Source organism: Alternaria atra (genome assembly GCF_907166805.1).
Source record: "Alternaria atra isolate CS162 genome assembly, contig: 21, whole genome shotgun sequence".
Classification (NCBI taxonomy): Eukaryota; Fungi; Ascomycota; class Dothideomycetes; order Pleosporales; family Pleosporaceae; genus Alternaria; species Alternaria atra.
This window is the reverse complement of record NW_025091319.1, coordinates 3,652,285-3,672,085: the sequence shown is the minus strand read 5'-3', so window position 1 is coordinate 3,672,085 and position 19,801 is coordinate 3,652,285. Positions and strand designations below refer to the sequence as shown.

The window sequence follows — 19,801 nt, the reverse complement described above, 5'->3', positions numbered from 1 at the left end:
TGGCTGACTAATCCGCTATGCGTCATCTTCTTCAACATAGTGAGGCTCGAAAACCCGGGCATTTATGGACAAAGTGAATGAGGTGCATGCTAGACGCAGCTCGTACCCCAACGTATACTCCATACTATGCTGCTAGACGAGAGATATGTTGACGCTATGGTCGCGTCAAGTGACGAAGGATATTTTCTACCCCCATGACTCGGAAGTCCCTACGCTTGCTGTTCATCCGACGCACCACCAAAGAACAGAAGGATTGGGTACACGCTTATGCGCACGCCCCATGGGGATTGACAATGTTGAGTTCGGGGACGCGCGCCGCTCTTCAAGAGCTGATGCAAAGATCCATATTTCAAAGATGGCACGGATATAACGGACTTGTTCTAGTCAGGGAACACACCAATGACAGCAATTCCTTGACACATGGTGTCGCTCTCGAACGTCGGCGTTGCATCATTGCTCGACCACGACGACGCGTTTGGGCTCCATATGCAAGTGTGCTTCCTGTTTCGGCGACCCCTTTGATCGCTTCTACCCGGTGGCCCTCATTCCGGATCCACAGCCAAGTCGCGACCGAACGTGAAAGTATTTTGGGAATACCGGTCCGGCGAGAATTACGCCACGAGGAAATGCCGACGCTTGGTAGCCGTGGTATTCAAGTCCCATGACGCCCTCTAACATGACTGTTGCTCACTTCTCTTCTCTTCTCTTCGTCTTTCGCAAAGTACTCTAACACAACATCGCGATACTCTCCTACGCAGCAGCTGTCGCAATGGAACCCAGTTCAACCAATTCGTCAGAGCAGACCCACGTCGACTCTCACGAGATGCAGCAAATACAACCCACATACCCATCACCATCGATACAACCCGAACAAGCAACAGGCAAGACAAGAGTGCGGTTCAACAGCTCTGCCAACGTCGAAGTCCCTCCACCGCCTCTCGAACAAATCCGCAGTTACAGCCGCGTCAGCGAGTCTGGTTCCAATGAAATCACCACGAACCAGCACACGGTCGATGCTGAAGAACTCCTCAATGCGCACAACGCTGGTGAGGGTGTCAATGCGCAAAACCTCAATGCGCTGCCGTTGAGCGAGGTGGACCCTGATGGCGCATATACCGTTACCGGCAACAACAACGGAGGCGTCTTCTACCAACTCCTCCAAGCCTACAAGACACCGGTGCGTGGTTACACAGACACATCGTCAGAAGCCAGCGAGACATCACCTTCACAACGGCCCGGGTCTTCTTCAGGCGCCGGCACCCCTTCCAAGCGGAAATGGTACAATGCAAACAAGCCCATGCAGTCCACAGAAACACTGGCAACTCTTATCGGAGCCTCGGCCAAGCTGGCGAACCCTAAGGACGAGAAGAAGGACATTCCTATACGCCCGCGCCATCACAAGCGAACTAGCAGTGCCGGAATCATCGCCAAGGTCTGGAAAGCAAAGGAAGACCAGGATGCAAAGATTAAGATCCACGTTGCGAATATTCTCAAGCGACAACAATACATCATCCGCATGTGCCGCGCCCTCATGCTCTTCGGTGCGCCTACACATCGCCTCGAAGAGTACCTTGCGACCACTGCCAAGGTCCTCGAGATCAACAGCCAATTCCTCTACATCCCCGGCTGCATGATCATCTCCTTTGACGACAATCTCACCCACACGGCTGAAGTCAAGATTGTCCGTACCGCCCAAGGTGTCAACCTTGGCAAGCTCAAGGACACCCACGACATCTACAAGGAGGTTTTGCACGATGTCATCAGCCTGGATGAAGCTCTCGCTCGCTTGGACGAGGTCATCAATGCAAAGGACCGTCATCCTCGGTGGTTGACTGTCCTAATGTACGGTTTAGCTAGCGCCGCCGTCTCTTGCTTCTTCAAAGCCCGCCCCATCGATATGCCTGTCATCTTCGTCCTCGGAATCGTCCTAGGCTTGCTTCAACTTGTCATCGCCCCTCTGTCCAAGACATACAGCACCGTTTTCGAGATCACTGCAACCATCCTCATGAGCTTCCTTGCGCGCGCGTTCGGTAGTATTAACAATGGGAACCTATTCTGCTTCTCGGCTATTGCACAGAGCGCCATCGCGTTGATCCTTCCTGGATGGTTGGTGCTCAGCTCAGCCCTTGAGCTTCAGTCTCGCGCTATCGTACCTGGTTCTATCCGGCTTGTCTTCGCCATCATCTACTCGCTTTTCCTCGGATACGGCATTACCGTGGGCACAGCCATATATGGTGCTATCGACTCTAACGCGACCAATTCGACCCAGTGCCAGAACCCGATGAACCCATACTGGAATTTCCTCATGGTTCCGCTCTACGTCTTCTTCACGACATTTACCGTGCAGGCCAAGTACAAGCAGATGCCAGCCATGATTGTCATCGCTTTTGCTGGCTACATAGTCAACTTCTACGCTGGAATGAAGTTCTCATCGTCAGCGCCCATTGCCTACACATTTGGTGCTTTCACCATTGGTGTTCTGGCAAACCTCTACAGTCGGTTGCGTCACGGAGTTGCAGCAGCCGTCCTCCTGCCTGCAGTATACGTCCAAGTTCCAGGATCTCTCGCGTCGAGTGGCAGCATCAACTCTGCTCTTCAAACAGCATCAGCCCTGATCAAGGGATCCGGAGGAGTGGCCGACGTGAGCAGTTCTTCATCCCGAGCCAAACTTATCACTGACGTAATGCAGACCACAACCGACAGCCTGAATGCAATCGTCTTCAACGTCGCTGCGTCGATGATCCAGATCGCTATCGGCATCACTGTTGGGTTGTTCATGGCTGCTCTTCTTGTCTACCCTATGGGCAAGCGACGCAGCGGTCTGTGGACACTATAAAGTATTCCCATAATTTTCTTGTCTTGCATAGCGATACGGTGTTAAAGGAACCCAAAATGGGAGGAGTTTGGGAGTCCGCCTGCTAATCATTTGTAGTACTTGAACACCTAGATGTTCAGCTTCGTTGGCCCACATGGAGATGAGTGGTGTCTAGGTGAAGTGTGAAGGTAAGCCCCATTGCAACACGATCGACTACCCCGAAGCAATTGTCGATCCGCCTTGCGACAAATATCTCCAAGCAGCAAGCCGTTGCGCCATCTCCAACACTAGTTTCCTTGCGACATCCAGGCCATACAACCCTAGTCGGATTTTGGTACTCCCAACCTACGCAACATTGGCCCTAGCAAACAGCCCATCAAACGACGTCAACCACCCGGACCACTGCACCATACACCCAGATATAGACCTTGCGCCCAAGCCTTCCTTTGACCGACCTTTGCTCCATGCATTTAAACCTTCCCGAGGCCCAATAGCTCCCCTGCACATCCACGCTCACTCGTCCCTTCTGTGATGCTTCGTTTATGTTTGCGAAGCTTACAGAGGTTAACGGTGGCATGCATTGCGTATACGTCTTGATACCCAAAGCACATACCTAACAATGGAATTCCTAACCGTAGACCCATCATACAGGGTGTCATGAGATGTTACATGTTGTTCGATGTGTGACTAGAAGAACACTAACACATGATATGAGTAGGTGTGATCTAAGGAAGGCAAATTCTGCATATAGAGCTTTGATATATAATTTAAACATTATTGCCATATAACTTGCCTTTTGTTCATTGCCCTTGTTTTGAGCCCTTCAATACAGCAACAAGGTGGTTTCTCGTGATGGACAATTCATATCCACACATCTGGGCCGATTCCTAGTTATGGACAAAGAAACACAAGTCGCACAGTCAAGGTCGTGTCGGCCTTTGTACGGAATGTTTGAGAGTGACGCGTTGTAGGGTGTATACCATGTAAGCTCGCCAGCGTATATAGCGAATGCAAGACGAATGCCATGCACAGAAGCTCGTGCTCTCTGCTTTTTAAAGACAGTATATGGGTTAGACCGGATAAATGCTCGTGACTGGACACCGACGGGATATGGAGTGTTGCAACAGTGACGTAGTGAGGTAGCCTGTGCTCAGTGACATCACTTGTCGTCCAGGGACAAGAGAGGCTGGTGAGTGGCTGTACAGACTTTGTAATTGTGTCTAGCCAACAACCGGTGTATACATCAGCAGGAACGAGCCGCTAAGGAAGCCTTATCAAGCCTCTCATATGAAAGTCTTCGTATCTGCAGCCCTATGTCAGGTGGTTATGAGGCTCTGGCGCTTAGGCTTCTCCGAACCTTCCCCAGCGTCCAAGCGGAGGCAGTCATCGTTCTAGAAACCCTACAGAATGCGCACTGACGTATGTGCAACCCAAGCTCATTGGGTACCGAAAAGAATAGGCCTTGGATCGGGTCCGAAGTATACAGATTGTCGTCTGATTGGTGCTGGATGGCCTACGTGAGACGGATGCGCAGTCAGCGCCATGGTGGTAGTGGTGGTGGTGTCTTCGGTGGCAATTCGGATCCGCTTGGATACACAGTAAGAAGCTTGAGAGTTGCTTTTTTGCACTTGGAGAACATGACGATGTACGGAACCTTTCGGAGACTAGGATATACGTATGTATGTGGGTCTACAGTATACTCCAGATGTATTGTAGCGATTGGGAAGCCGACCTTACATTAACAAGCGCCGTTCTCAGATAGACAGACCGGCATGTTGCAAGCGGAGGCCATCATGATTCCCCGATATCTGCTCGGTCTTCCGCCCATCTAGACTCGGCATATGTACAATGATCTTACATCGTACGATAGATCTGAACGGTCGTGCTTTGGTAAGGGAGCGGGGCTAAAGCCAGCCATGATTCCCGTAGGGCTGCTAGTGTCCGCTAGGATCTACAAGCGCTGGACCCTGACATCCATTCTATAACACTATTACGCTTTGGGATCGTGATAAGATGACCCTGGAACGGAGAGATTTGATTTGACTGAGACAGTTGATCCATGCCCATGTCATGAGACGACGTGGTGGTGCAGCAGGCAATCAACATGTTGCTCCGCATCTTGTAGTTCTTGGGATAAGCGAAGACATGGCGAACACCTTTACAATTGGACGGTCTTGGCTATCTTGTGAAGATAATGCAGAGTATTTGCATTAACATTCGACGACTTCGACCTAGCGCTGTGTATGGTTTTCGGAGCGGCTGTACCATCATGCGGGATCAAATGAAGTTGAACCTGTACGTCGGTCGTATCCACCGGCTCATAGCATCACCTCCTCCACTGTTGCTGACCGTTTAACCGGTTAGCTAGCCTCGACATCTCGTAGGCTCATGAAGCGAATCCGGAGCTTCATGTTGCGGAAAACGAGCTGTGTCAGCAGCGAGGCAGGGGTGATGTGTTGCCACTTATGGATGGCGAGCTAATGTCTTGCAGCGCCCAGACCAAGTCTGTACGAGCTCCGAATGGGCATGCTTGACGGTGGTACGTGTCGCCTATCGCTAGAAGAAGGGCCATCAGATAAGATATACGGTCTCGCTTGCGTATGTATCGGCCGATGATCGATGCTGTACAAAGTTAGATCGCACAGCCCCCAAGAGGATCCGGTCAAGGATGCGTAAGACCGGGTCGAATTTCAGCCTTCATGCACGTTTCGCAGAAGAAGCTCTGGGGCAGGTCCGGCCAGCTCTCCCCGCGCACGTCACTAGTGCGCCACTAGATTTTGAAGTGCAGAATTACTCCTTTGAGTAAGCAGTCCAGCGTAGTCGCAGCAGAACGCCGTAAGGCGCGACATTTTCCCTACCACTTGGGCGTGATATGTAGGAATCACGCCTTGGGACAAATGAGGTCTTGTCCACAGCCTGATTTTGCAATAATATACATTTGGCTTCGATAGTCTTGGGATCTCCATCACGCAAGCAGGGCTGCACCACATTGCCTGCTCAGATGCAATATGGTGGTGTTATATTACCTCACGCCGCCGAGCAATCGGCGATGGTGGTAGTCGCTTGGGAATGTTAACATGGACAACTGATAAGTCGAGGCAATCGCGCTTACGTAGACTTTTCGCTAACTTAGCGTACCACGTGTTGCCGCCATAGGGTTTCTTTTCCGCATCCTAGGTAGTTGTACCCGACCACTCACCGATTACCCATCAACCTCGCTTAATAGCTGCACGATAAGACATGTGAAAGGGCTTGCCAAACACTCTGTCCTTTCTCATCAAGCTAGCGAAGTATGAGATGGCGCTCCTCTTCGATGGTCATAACTCGATATTATGGAGCACCCGATCTCGAAGGCTTCGAGGCTGGCGGTAGCCAGTTCCCTATGAAGGGCGCAACATCGAGCAGGCTATTTCAATGGTAGCCAATAGCCCCCAGGTCGGTGTTCTTCGCAACCCTGAGCGAGGAAAAGCGGTGACAGAATTGGAATGCACCTTACACTGGTCGCGGCTAGCACGAACGACACTTCACTACGACCGAACTTCGGCCCATGGCTCTTGAACCGAAAGCCCATCAGGCCAGCTGAACGTAACCTTGGGTCAGGATGCCGCCCTGATGTCGTAACCTAGTTGAGTTCCCTAGGCTCACGCACAATAAAGCAACTATGTCGAGCTGTGTGAACATCTCACTGCAAGACGGATGTTGTTCGATTGATCCTTCGGAATGTTCCACGATAGCCAAGGATTTCCGGACTTGAAAAAATACAGCCCTACCATGCATCGTGGGCGGGACGATAATCCTGAAGTGGGGCTCCTCTTCGAAAAGACAGCGCCGGGTACCTTTGACTCTTACTAAGGTCGTGACAACTGACTAAACCGGCAACCGTATGTCCGGTTGGCGGGAAATCGTTGCGGTTTAGCTCAGCAAGCATGCCAACCTTTTATCAAGGACTCGAAACAGTCTAGCGCACGCCCTGTACAGACCCCTGTCCCATGGCCATTGGTTGTGTAACTCTGGGAACCACTCGAAGACGAGAATAACAACAGTTGATGTGCTTGCTGCATTGATGGACCGTGCTTCGGACGCGTGTGCCGGTAGAAAGCTGTATGAGCATGCAGTTCAAGCTATCTTCTGCACGTATTCCCGCTGAAAGCCACATTTCTAGGGTCCACCATAGCCGTTGAAGTTAGTTGTTGACATAGTTGCATGACAGGATGAACCCCTGCTCAAGCCACTGGCCGCAATCTCATGTGACTCGACGCGATTCCAACGCAGAGATGCGCAACGTCCGCACGGTGTATAAGATCTCACCTTGCCCACTGTTGTGTAAGCTATCTCCACCACACAAGTATCTCAACCCGAAGTGACGCAGCACTTACACATCATATCAATAGCCGCCTCTGACATAGACCCTACCCTTAAGAGAATATCAACACTCATCTCTACACACCTTTTCACCTAGTACAAGGACGTATCGACTCTCCTGTTCTCACCTTCATACAATCGCAAATCGAGCGCAATGGATTCTCAATCATTCGATTACTGGATGGCACAAGGCAACTATATTGCTCCACCACACCAGACAGCCGTATTCGAGATGCCTCCAGACCTCTCTAAAGTTCCGAGTCTGAGCGGATCACCTGTAAGGATTACATCTAGGGCCTTTGGAGTTCGCAAATTAACCTTTCAAAGGTCTCATCTACATACGACCAATTTCCTGCACCTCTCCACCAAGCTTACTACCCTCACATTGTCGACGAGCCCATGCAGTTCGGATCATATCCCATGCCAATGACTCCCTCCGATTTTGGATCAGATCACGATAGCCCATACTGCAGTCCGCGGCCATTACAGCACACTGAACCTCCTTTCGGAACTATCCACACACCTGCACCAGCGGAACGAAATCACACTACCTCAGGGGTATGTATCCGTTACTTTACATATACAAGCTCAAACTAACATGCGAGTAGCGCCGAAGAGCTCAAAATCGCGCCGCTCAACGTGCGTTTCGAGAGCGCAAAGAAAAGCACGCCAGAGATCTTGAAGCTCAGCTATCAATTCTGAACGACAAATACACCAAGCTCGAAGCATCTCACACAGAGCTCAATGCTGCCTACGAAAAGCTTCGAAGGACAATCGAGCTTCTCACACAGGACGACGATGCAGAGGGTGATGATGAGGAAGGGACTGTTACCCGCAGGCGAGGGAGCAACTCGGATACTCTCCGCAAGCTCCTGGATATATTACATGGGGAGTTCAAAGGAATGGCGCCAGTGAAAACAGAGATATCCTAGCCTGCGGATAGCCAGACATGGGGTAACTCTTTTCCTTGATTCAGACTTCGCTTCTTGTCTATACTCTTTTTGCTTTTGCGTTGCAATTAGCGGTCATTGGGCTGTATGTCTTGGGCACTTTTGGAAGCGGTGCTTGCTTTTTCTTTTGTAACATGGCACCTACCATGGAACTCTGAATTGCTAGTTTCATAGCAAGCGAGCTGACCATTGCAGCTGGCTCCATCTCTCACTATACCTTCATGACTGATGAAGATACGGCCAATCTATCACAGATAGTATCTAATACCAACTTGTATCCGCTACGAACCAAAATCGTACACATCATGAGCTTCTGGGCCCTGCGTCCGTTGCGTGATACACATATGGGGAATAAACGTGAGAACATCTACCTCGAGCAGTATCGTCCTAGCCCCCACTCCCCCCCATATTCCCAACAAGATCAGTTAAAATTCCGATATAGGAAGCCGGTCCGTCAGCAGTAGCCCCACTCTCCAAAGATCTCCGTAATGCCACCAATGAACGTCCCAAAAGCTCCGGTCCGGGTATGCTCGTTCTAACCAGCCCCCAAAATATCACTGTGGTATAACAAGGGTCGATAACAAACAGGGAAATTCTGGCGAGGACCTTGAAAATAGCTATGCCGGTGGCATCCAATGAGCTGGAATGTGACCATAGCGAAGCGACCGTTCGATAGACTTTGGTGTGGAGCAATGCAACAATCGTAGCATGTGCAGTAACATATGGGGTTCAGTCCTGCTTGCGTACTAACGATTCCCTAACGCAACAATCAACCATGTATGGCGATGGCTAGATTCGAGGAGATACACCTGACATGAGGAGGGTTTTGAAGGGGCGGGCGAAGTACTGCGGGTCAGGTACCCGGATGACCGGCCCGCCATGAACGTTGCTGCACGTGCATTGCCTTTCACCGCGATGAGACCATCTTCCCAAAGTCTAGAGGCAAGTGCGACGATAATTCACAGCCAGTATCTACGCACTGAGAGGGTCTTACTACCTGAGTAATGTGATTGAATACGAAGGTTCCTAACCTATAGCTCATCAAGCAAGTGTGCCTGTTAAGGATAACGCCATGAAAAGCTTGGCTAACCACAGCCATGCTCTTGGGACGCATTGGTATCTCACCTTGTCCAAGTTAGGTAGACCATTCGACGCACCCATGTGCGCTTTCAAGACGCTAGCATATAACATGGAGCGAACAGGCGAGACGATGCATGAAAGGCGCGGTACGGGCGTGACCTCGTAAATGCAAGGCATTCCGCGCGACGGCTGGAGGGGCCCACCACGCCAACGCACCAACTGCTTGCCTCCCAGCATTTTTTCTTGCCCCACCATAATGTGCATTGGGAATCCGCCATAGCTAGGCAACACGGGCGAAGCGAAGAGGTAAGAATAGACGAGCAACCTGGGACTAGCTGCCCGTATCTATACTATTTGCTTCTTTGTGGAACGATGCCGCGGAGGCTTCAGATGTGGAAAGCTTGATTGTTTTCCATGTTCACTTTTTGCGAGATCGGACGTTACCGTTCGTGTCACCCCAAAAATAGGCTCTCCCGCATAATACTACCTCGCGAATTTGTTGGATGGAATGACGACATTGTTGGATTTATTGTTTGCTGAGTTCTTGAGACAAGTGTTTAAATGTCACGAGTTCATGGGTAAAATACTAAGAGGGATTCAGGGTCTAGCCTTTTCCTTCAATCATTCTGTAATCCTAGTAGTTACAACACCAGCAATCACAGTGCACTATCATAACCCTGGTGACGGCCTTGTTGACAACAATATAAGAGCAGCTGAATAATTACGTAGCGTCTATCGTCTGATTTCGTTCAATGTTTGCTCTAAAGAAAAGGCGAAACCCCGCCTACATCGGTGACCCTGTCTTGCCAAAGGCTATTACTGTATATCCTCATGTTTACCCCATGACGTAACGCCAGACTCCCAAAAACTCCATGTTTTAAATCGTTTCTCATGACTGACGGGCCGTTTGGCTTGAATAAACTTCGGTCGACATGAATGGCGCATTCAGCAAGCAATGTTGCTGGCAGTCGCACTCGTGCCCTGGCCTTCTGGTACAGCCACGAAGTCGTCGCTTGTCAGTGCTCTACTAAACATCAAGCAAGCCGTCTCAAGCTGTCCGCCAGCTGTGCCATAGTATCCTGCTGGTACCACCACGTTCTCTGCCCAGTATGCTGTCTTGCACTCGACGTGATATCCGTAGCCGTAACATTGCTGAAGACACTGTTGTGCCATGGCAGTTGTGTTTGATGTGTAGGAAGGGTAGTAGGAGCTGTATAGGATATCGTCGTGGGCAGCTGGTGATGGCACGTAAGATGTGTTTGACTCGGTGGACAGAGGATCCGTAACAGTGCAGGTCGAAGGTATAGGCACAATCGCAGGTCCGCCTGCCCGAGCAACGGTATTCGACGTGGGCAGCGCAGATGTCAACGAGCAGAAGGCAACAGCGAGCAAAGTAGTTGAAGTGTGCAACATGGTGACAATATGTTCAATAACTGCCAGAGAGGTTCTAGTGTAGAGGTAAATGTACGTGAACGCGGTTCTGATCGCTGGTGATCAGCCTCACGATGTTAGAAGCGCGCGATACTATATAAGCATTCCTGCGCCCTACTGCATGATGCCTGTGAGTGTGATGTCAATGTGGGTAGCTGGTAGGGCCAACCTCCCCGTCAGCGCGTTCAGCCGCAGCGCTATGCGTCCATCGTCATTTAGCCTACCATCAATCGCCACTCAGAGCCACCTATAATGCAACTATACCTCGCAACTTTTATTATCTCGTATGTGCTCCCTAGCAAGGTGTTGGGGCGATGTAACGAGGATGGCTGTCCGCAATAGTTCAATGGTGCCGTATTGTCCGAGATGATGTCAAGGGCACCGGCGCTGTAATACCGCCCTATCGAGGTTGGCAGGGACGTGGGGAGATCCTTGAATCCCAAGCCTATGTCGCATCCCGCTTACGGATAGAATGTCTCAGGCTCGATGCCGCGCGCTTTGTTTCGTTGATGGGAATCATGTTGTGCGAGGGATGCAGATAAACAGGACCGTGGAAAGAGGTGGTACTGCCAAATTTCAGAGCCAATGCAATCCACGTCCGCTGATGAAGTGCAACTCTACACAACCGCATATTTAGATACAGAACATCCTCGTGTTGTCGCAGAGCCTGTCGCGGGGAAAGGCTAACAGTATGAACTACACTAATGCTTGATAATGAAGTACTGCATTAGAAAGGAGTTGGACATGAACGACGTAGGTGGTGACGACACGATTCCGAACCACGAAATGACGCCTCGCATCATCCAAGACTTGACAGAGCTGTTCATGATAGTCTGTACAACAATAATCAAAGATTTTGAACCTTATTGCCTCTTGTGAACATTACAAACCATGGCCGCACCTCCCAACAAGACTCTCCAGTCCCTATCGGGGAAATGGCAACTGAACAAAGCCTGCTCCGATGACTTCGCATCAGTCCTCGCACTCCAAGGCGTCAACGTCCTAATCTGCAAGACAGCCACTGTAGCATCCATTCATCTGAAAATCAGTCAACCAGACGACCAACACATCAACATGGCGCAATCAATTACAACCGGAAACATCCCGGGCACAACCGAAGAGTACACCTTGGACTATGAGTGGCGAACCAACCAGGACAGTTTCTTCGGCGAGATCTCAGGAAGGAGTCGATGGGTCAGTGTTGAGGAGGGAAGGAAGACGGGCGTAGTTGGCGAAGGCGAGGGGGAGTGGATCGATGGGGATAGCGATGGCAAATTGATACACGCGGAGGGAAAGAAGGAGGATCAGTGGGAGGCTAGTCACCTTTGGGGGGTTGAGGTTGTTGATGGAGAGAGGAGACATACAAGAAGGGTGAGGGTCAGTAATGAGAAAGGTGAAGAGCTGAGAGTGAGGATGGTGTATGACTTTGTTGGTGAATAGCAAGGGCTTGACTTGACACAAATACTGGATGGTGTTTCATCCATGGCTGCGAGTCAAAGGAAAACAGAATGCTGAATATCCTACTGACACCTAGCGCTTTGCTCTACACTGCCAAGGGTTATAAGCAATCATATTAGAGTTGAGATTGACCCAAAGGCCCACGTCCGTGAAGATCGCCATGTACGATATACGATGTTTCCATTTATCTACACCTACCTTGGCAATACGCCGATGTTATCTGGAGTTCACTCCTCAGATAACCAATGCCGAATAAACTGAATTTACAAACCAGCCCCTACTCTTCTTTTTATCACTGTATCCTACGTGATGATAATATCCCCTCCATCTCCCTGGATTCCTCATTTCCAACCACTTAATCCCGCCCATGGATCGTTCCCATTCTGACCCTGTCCTTGTGCCGGTCTCTGCGGGTTCGCGTATCCCCCAGGTCCATTTGGATAGCCTCCTTGGCTGAAGTGACTATAATCTTGCTGATATTGACTTGGCGGTGGTCCTGGTGGAGGTGGCGGTGGAACATAACCCTGTGGTAGATTGTTCTGAGGTGTACCACCCCATTGTTGCTGTTGGTTTGAAGGAGGCTGACCCCATGGCTGATGCGGTTGGTGTTGCGCAGGCGGTGGAGAGAAGAACTGTTGATGTGCTGGTGGTGAGGTGGGGTTGTATTGATTGTGGATCGCGGGGTTATAAGCTGATGAGCCCTGCGAGTTCTGGGCTTGGTGCGTGGGATATTGCTGTCCATAGCTTTCCCGTCGTGGGGGTGGCTGCTGGTTGTAGCTATTTGAGGGTTGGCCATAGGATTGCTGTGGCGACATGAACTGTTGGCCCGGGCCTGTGGTCATCGGGTAGCGCGGCGTAACAGGTGGTGAAGCTGCAGGATTATATGCCGAATGGCTAGCCCCTGATGTTGACGGATAACCAGGCGTAGAAGATAGTGGAGGTGGTATGCTCTTCTTGCGGCCTCCACCTTGTGATACAGGTGAGCCTGAAGGTTCCAGTGACATTCTCTCCATGAGTTCCTTCATTCTGTGCTGTTCCTGATCTGCGCCCTGTGTCTTGTTGCGCTCCTCAATCTTGGTCAAAAGCTGTCCGCCCTCACTGCGTCTGTTGTTTACAAAAGTTTCAACATTCTTTTGTAGGCTTAACACTGTGTCCTTCATCTCCGAATAAAAGGTTTGGGCGCGCGTCAATCCAGCGACAAGATCATTGAAGCTTTGGTATACTCTGCGATATTTCGTCATGACAATGTTTCGTTGTCTTGAAAAGGCCTCATATTTGCTTTGCTCGGATCGTACGCGTTTGTCTTTGAGTAGGTCTGAGTAAGTTCGAGTGAGCTCTTTCAAGAACGAAGCTTGTTTGTGATTGGCCTGTAGTATGCGATTTTGGTGTGGTCTGAATTTCTCCAACTCAGCTTTGAACAACTGCGACTCCTGGTTCGCAATAGCTTTCTTGTTCAGAATTAATACATTGGAGATGTCATCAGAATGAACCTGTCAAAGTCAATACATAGCATATTTGAGCGTCGGTGGTTACATACCTTGTCTTTGAGGTCCTTCAGTATCTGCGTCCTCTCCTTCTTGACAAGGTTCAGCTTCCGCAAGATATCCTCGACAGCCGCAATCTGATCTGTAACCGATGGTCCCTCGTCAATGTCATCATCGATGAGATTGCCTTCGGTTGGCCTAGGACTCTTGCCCTTACTTGCGCCTGCCTTGACCATAGCTCTTGAGTACAACACATCGGCTTCATCCGTCTCGCCAGCTGATCGCATCTCGTCAAAGTCGGCTTCACATTGCCTGAAGGTGTTGTATAGTTGTGCATCACTAGTGCTTGCCTCTTGAACGGCACCCCGATAGTTTCTAATATCGTCTCGCAGTGTGGATGTTAATCGAGAGCTAGGCTGCTGTGTCCAGTCGGGTCCGTACTTGGATCTCATCTTCTCACAGACACTCTCTTCCATATCTAGTTGTTTCATGCTGGCATCAAGTGAGCCTAATATCTCGGACTTGTCCCTGTCCAATTGCTCGAACGCAGGACCGAACGATTGGTGCCCAGCGAGCTCTTCGCACCACATTCGGAATTCGTTATCGACATGATTATCTTGGTCCATACCTCCTCGCAGCACATTGAGACTATCAGGTAGTTTGAGGTAGTCCAGGCTAGCCGCCATCTCATCGTTGGCGACCTCGACACGTTCACTCTCAGCGCGTATCAGCTTAGCCTTCTCTTCATCGTACAAACTAGCTGATTCAGTAACAGCGAGTGGTACGATTTTCTGGAAGATGTCTGGACCGATGATCCTTTGGATATCCTGACCCTGGTATAACTCGCTGACAGGTATCGCTTTGGCCGCAGGCATTTTTGGGACTGGCGTCAATGCCGCTTCATTCGGAATGCCTTGGTGGTAGATAAAGTCGTTGTCTTTGGAAAACTCCGCCAGTTTTTCCTGAACGTTGGCTAGATGTTTTTTCGTCATCTCTGCTAATATGCCCCCAGTCTCCGAAGTCAGATTCGAGTTCGCCGGCGCATTGTTCGGGAAGCTATGAGCTGCTCGATTGGCGTCTTTGGCATGCGTTTCGGCCACTTGTAGCCTGCAGATGGCTACACCGTGGGTGTTCGCGTCGTCATCGGCCAAAGCCTGATAGTATTGGGCTAGCGAAGCCATGTGATGCGATTTGATCTGTCAGACAGTCAGTTTCCATTTGCACCCGTTGTTGTGATCTTCTCACCTGGCAAACCAATAGCCAGACCTTCTCGAAGACGGCGTTTGTGACGTTTTCCTGCGCACCTTCCGTTGCCTGTGTATACAGAAATGCGGCCTGACTGGCCAGTTTTGCCAGCAAGCCAACCTTCTTCCCGTCGGCAATCTGCTTCTCCAGAAACACCTCTTGCGCTTGTGCCAGCATAATCGCTATCAGGGTTTTGACCGTCTCGCGGCTAAGGTCGGTCGATGGTGCGTGTAGGAAGTTCTCGTTGATGTATGTGAACATGCCGGCCGAGGCCTGGAATGAATGATATGAGGTCTTGAGCCCGACATCTTCATGGCGGTTCTGATGTGCGGCGTGGCAAGATAGGACAGCAGAGATGTTGAAGATGATGCTAGCCTTTTCGTATGCGAGAGAGTACTGAGAGGTAGGTTTGTGTGTAAAGGCATCGAACCTGGCATTTGTTAGTCTTGCTTATCCTCTACTCCGCTCATTCTACCCGCAAGACTCAGGACGTACCATGTAAAACTAATCTTGATGTGGTTCTCATCCACGGGGAATCTCAAGTCTAGGAGTTCCAACTGTCCGTAGTATCTGTAGAGTAGATCCCGGCCGGCTGCACTGTCCTTGCCGGCTCCTCTCATATCCTGGCGCAGGCGATTCAGCGTTCCACATTCCTCGTTATAGCGCTCTGGGTCGTCGCCATATGTGGCGCGTATGTACTGCTTCAACGGGGTTGTCCAGTCGATCTCGCTGGTCTGCTTCAGCGGCACTGAGATCATGGGTATCTGCGTCGTCATGATGGGCGATGCTTGCGCTGAGTAGGCCGCTGCTGGGCACGCTTTCTGAAGGAGTATCGCCGTGAGGATTGGTTCTTTGGGCTTGCAGGTGCGGTGATGGGCGACAATGGCGTAGGTGACAACGTGGGAAGTGGGCTGTCGTGGGCCTCGGATGGCACGCTAGGACGGTAGCTGGCAATCTTTCTGCCTAGTACTCTTGTATAGATACAGTGAATGGTGCTGGAGTAGTAGATGGATCATGCAGCAGATGGCGTCGAAAGTAGGGATATGCACAGCGGGACGATGCGTTGGTCGGGTGGCTGTTCACCTAGTCAGGCGTTCGCAGGGAAACAGCCGCATGAGGCACAGTCTAGTCAATCCGAGTCCTGGCAACGATTGTCTTGCGGCGCAGTGAAAGCTTAAAAGTCTACGTGGTAACAATGTAGACGATGTCTGATGTCGACGGTGAGCTCGGAGGGTGCGAGCGATGTTGGTGGGGAAGACGCAGGCAACATGCATAAGCAACACCAGAGCTGCGACTTACTCCTTCACACCCGCCTATCACGCCTCAGGTACGCCACGAGAGTCAGACCGCTATCGATATGTGACTCTTCAAGCTCGTCACACCGTCGCGACAATCTATGGAAACCGCAAAGCCGACCCCAGCTGTGCGGCTCGCGTCGACCAATTACCATGCAAGGAGGCCGAATCTGGCGTTTGTTACGCGCCCGCGATATTGGCTATAGCGCTAGTGAAGCATCTCAAGAACACTGGGAAACTACCCTTTTTTTTCATCATCGACGACTGATTAGACCCGAATGAATTTCTTTGGTTGATCATGAACAGCGTAATATTATACAAGCCTTGAGTCGAGAGGCCAAATACAGATACTTCTATACATCATGTCCAAGCCGTCTTCATATACGCCATCAAATGCTTTCAATCGTCTTGCTGCAAACATGAAAACATGAGTCGCATGAGTCGCCCTGTACGCCGACCCTCTTATACAACACCTCGCAACATCATCACATGCTCACCCAGACCCTCTCTTCTTCTCATCTTCTTCCGCCTTCCTCCTCTCCTCTGGATCCAAATGCTTATGCTGTCCTGTGAGGTTATGCCACGCGCTCTTCAGAAAGCCTTCGTTGGTGTGATCATCTCCTACGCTGTTGCCATGTTCATCCTTCATCTTTCCGGGGTTGATGACGCGTTGCGCGTTCTTGTCTCCCATCTCATCCGCTAGCATCTCAAGAATTGTCCGCTGGTTAACACTGAGATATTTGGGCATGTTGACCTTGAACTCAACACGAAGATCGCCCTTGCCGCCTCGTCGGCCGGACAGCACTTTCATACCCATACCAGACAGCGTGACGCGATCGCCGGTTCCAGATCCGGTAGGAACCTTGACTTTGACTTCGCCGTCGAGGGTAGGGACTTTGATCTCTCCTCCGAGCACGGCAGTGGTGAACGGGATGGTGGCGGTGTGAAGAATATCGGATCCGTTACGCTTGAACTTCGAGTCGGTTGCTACGCGGATAAGGACGTAGAGATCACCTTTCTGACCGCGGACAGAGCCAGAAGACATGGCGTGTCCCGTCAGCGGTGCATCTCCCTCGCCGTTGACACGCAACCGCATACCATCTTCTACGCCACCTGGTATGTCAATAGTGATGGTTTTCCGCTCTTTGACCGCTCCATCGCCGCCGCAAGTGCCGCAAGACGAGCCTCTGGGTATCGCGAATCCAGACCCTCCGCAAGATGAGCAGGTTGCGCTCATGTGGAAGCCGCCCATGCTCGTCACCCTTTGTCCGGTACCTCCACAGCTCTTACACTCTGCTCTCTTAGCACCCTGCTTGAGACCACTGCCACTACATGTCCCACACTCTGCCATGGGGCTGATGTGAATGTCCTTCTTGACGCCCCTCGCCGCATCCAAGAACGAGATGTTCGTTTGCACCTCGATGTTGTCACCCACCATGATCTCTTCTTCAAAGGGATTCCTTCTCCCACCTCCGCCTCTTCCTCGTCGTCCACCCGTGAATGCTCCGAACAAATCCTCAAAGTTGATATCCTGGAATCCTCCTGCGCCTTGGGCACCACCAAATCCACCGAAACCGCCGAAGCCTCCTCCGAATGGGTTTCCTCCTGGTCCTCCCGCGCTAGCCCCAGGGTTGAAGCCGCCGTTTGCATCGAAAGCACCGGCACCGTACGAGTCGAAAGCCTTCTTCTTTTCGGCGTCCGAGAGAACTTCGTATGCGGATTGTGCGGCGGCAAACTTCTCTTTCGCGCCGGCGTCTTTGTTTGTGTCGGGGTGGTACTTTTTAGCCATACCGTAGTAGGCCTTCTTTATGTCGGCGGCAGATGCGTCTTTACTGACTCCGAGTGTCTTATACGGGTCGGCCATGGCGAAGGACGGGGGGGAGACGTGGAAGAACTGTATATAGCCTGTTAGAGTTTATAGTCGAGAAAAGACACAGATAGGGATACGTACTCGTATTGATTGCGCATTATGGTGTTGCTGCTTCTGTGCGATTGACGGTCTCCGCGATTGTGGTTGCGAGGCCTGCGTCGCTATACATCGGCGCTGACATTTGGCGAAAGATCTCGAACTGGCAATGCGTACAGGAGCCACCGCCTTGAACGGCATGGGACCAGCAAAACTCATCTTGAAACGATCTGGGGATGGCAAAGAGTGTGTTGATGCTGCTTTTCGCTATCCGCTTCGACCTGTGATGTATAAGCCGACAATTGACAACTTTTTGCGGGCACGGGCCGGTGACGCACCATCATTGGTCGCCCTCGGTAAAGAGCGCGTCGAAGCTTCGAGAGTTTACCACGACGCGACTGCCGCTCAAGGAAAAGCCGGAGGCAGATAAACAAACAGATGCATATATTACGGCTGGTCTTTGCACATGATACCATTGGCTCTACCATCTACCCTCGGTTCGCCATGTGAGAGGCACGTGGTAAACATGCTATGGACCTCATACGCCGTAGGCGCATCCGCAACCTTGAGCCCAACTCCCAGCATTACCAAATACTCATTATCAATAATCCTCATGTCTGTATATGCCATGCTTTACCTTGTATGTATAGATCAGACCGATCCGTAATGCATAACCGTTCCCTATTCATTAATGCCCAGTATCCCAAACTCCTGCTCAATGCGTGTGTTGCGTATGTAAAAAGTGGTGGCTATCGTGCCAAAGAGGGGTATCGTCGAAGAAAGTTGGAAATGCTGCCATGTGTATGCGCGGAGTGATCCAATCACTTCCTTTGAGGTGCGAATCGTACTCTGAACTCCTTGTCTGTCATATGGATCAGCAAAGGAAAGGTGTCGGACCATGTCTGGACGCCTTACCCTGATGTTTCGACTTGTAGAGCCAGTCGACAATAACGTCGCTCTCTGTGACAGCCTGAGAGTTGAAGCTTTTCTTGACAGCCATGCCTAGCTGGTCCTTGTGAACACGTCGTTTTCCTTTCGGTCGTGCCATGGTCGGGGACATTCGTCCAATGCCCTGATTCAATACGACGTGGCTGAGCGGGTTCTTGAAGCTGGACGGGCAGTCGAGTCGATAGGCTCTTCGGTAGCCTTGGAGGACGGACGAGTCTTGCGATGACCATTTAATCTATTGTAGAGGTCATGTGTCAGCGACCGCAGATGTGGACGTCAAAATAGTGAGGACAAGGGCGCGACGAACGTTTCCTGACGAGCTGAGATCGGTCGAGGTCTGGCCACTGTTGGTAGAAGCATTGTCTACTTCTTTCAGGTTGCTGCCGTTTGCGACATGTGGACCACCGGTACGACGACCGCCCCGCGCGTTCGAGCCCTGGAGGTTCTGTAGTTTGTCCTTAAGTGAGGTGTGCGCCTCGTCGTGAGTATGAGTGCGTTTTGGCGGCATCTTGGTGGACCAATGGCGTATTGCGACAGGAAATGAAATATGCTGGCGTTTTCTCTGAAGCTTGTAGGGGTCCGTAAGTGTTTCGCGAAGATGAGCATGCAGTGGTCGAGTACTGATCGCCAGCGAGATGGAGAGCAAAATGACGGGCAGGGCCCATGCGCGCAATGACGTTGGCGCGCTTCTCGGTCAGGGTCCTCCTTTCCCTTCCCCTGCATTAGGCCAAGCTACTACGAGCTCCTTCCAATCTCGACGTGTTATCTATGGGATGATACATCGCCCTCCAGTATGTCTACGCTTCGGACTGTTTTGGCGACACGCT

General features: G+C 51.0%; 7 protein-coding genes across 7 annotated transcripts; 3 read left to right on the top strand and 4 right to left on the bottom strand.

The window, feature by feature from the left end:
* Positions 1 to 769: 769 nt before the first annotated feature.
* ALTATR162_LOCUS1646 (uncharacterized protein) lies at positions 770 to 2,836 on the top strand (the record flags this gene model as incomplete). The annotated part of the gene is made up of 2 exons (XM_043309244.1): positions 770 to 2,641; positions 2,690 to 2,836. 2 exons carry the CDS (start codon positions 770 to 772, stop codon positions 2,834 to 2,836), a joined length of 2,019 nt encoding a protein of 672 aa, XP_043165179.1.
* A 4,495-nt stretch (positions 2,837 to 7,331) lies between these two features.
* Positions 7,332 to 8,109, top strand: ALTATR162_LOCUS1645 (uncharacterized protein; the record flags this gene model as incomplete). The annotated part of the gene is made up of 3 exons (XM_043309243.1): positions 7,332 to 7,454; positions 7,505 to 7,735; positions 7,786 to 8,109. The coding sequence occupies 3 exons, from the start codon at positions 7,332 to 7,334 to the stop codon at positions 8,107 to 8,109; spliced, it is 678 nt and encodes a 225-aa protein (XP_043165178.1).
* Positions 8,110 to 10,152: 2,043 nt separating this feature from the next.
* Positions 10,153 to 10,620, bottom strand: ALTATR162_LOCUS1644 (uncharacterized protein; the record flags this gene model as incomplete). The annotated part of the gene is made up of 1 exon (XM_043309242.1): positions 10,153 to 10,620. The coding sequence occupies one exon, from the start codon at positions 10,618 to 10,620 to the stop codon at positions 10,153 to 10,155; it is 468 nt and encodes a 155-aa protein (XP_043165177.1).
* Positions 10,621 to 11,529: 909 nt separating this feature from the next.
* Positions 11,530 to 12,078, top strand: ALTATR162_LOCUS1643 (uncharacterized protein; the record flags this gene model as incomplete). Its single annotated transcript, XM_043309241.1, has 1 exon — positions 11,530 to 12,078. The coding sequence occupies one exon, from the start codon at positions 11,530 to 11,532 to the stop codon at positions 12,076 to 12,078; it is 549 nt and encodes a 182-aa protein (XP_043165176.1).
* Positions 12,079 to 12,437: 359 nt separating this feature from the next.
* On the bottom strand, positions 12,438 to 15,601 carry ALTATR162_LOCUS1642 (uncharacterized protein; the record flags this gene model as incomplete). The annotated part of the gene is made up of 4 exons (XM_043309240.1): positions 12,438 to 13,586; positions 13,634 to 14,776; positions 14,826 to 15,255; positions 15,321 to 15,601. The coding sequence occupies 4 exons, from the start codon at positions 15,599 to 15,601 to the stop codon at positions 12,438 to 12,440; spliced, it is 3,003 nt and encodes a 1,000-aa protein (XP_043165175.1).
* Positions 15,602 to 16,613: 1,012 nt separating this feature from the next.
* ALTATR162_LOCUS1641 (uncharacterized protein) lies at positions 16,614 to 18,245 on the bottom strand (the record flags this gene model as incomplete). Its single annotated transcript, XM_043309239.1, has 2 exons — positions 16,614 to 18,014; positions 18,072 to 18,245. 2 exons carry the CDS (start codon positions 18,243 to 18,245, stop codon positions 16,614 to 16,616), a joined length of 1,575 nt encoding a protein of 524 aa, XP_043165174.1.
* Positions 18,246 to 18,847: 602 nt separating this feature from the next.
* Positions 18,848 to 19,482, bottom strand: ALTATR162_LOCUS1640 (uncharacterized protein; the record flags this gene model as incomplete). Its single annotated transcript, XM_043309238.1, has 3 exons — positions 18,848 to 18,888; positions 18,942 to 19,209; positions 19,282 to 19,482. The coding sequence occupies 3 exons, from the start codon at positions 19,480 to 19,482 to the stop codon at positions 18,848 to 18,850; spliced, it is 510 nt and encodes a 169-aa protein (XP_043165173.1).
* Between the last annotated feature and the right edge of the window lie 319 nt (positions 19,483 to 19,801).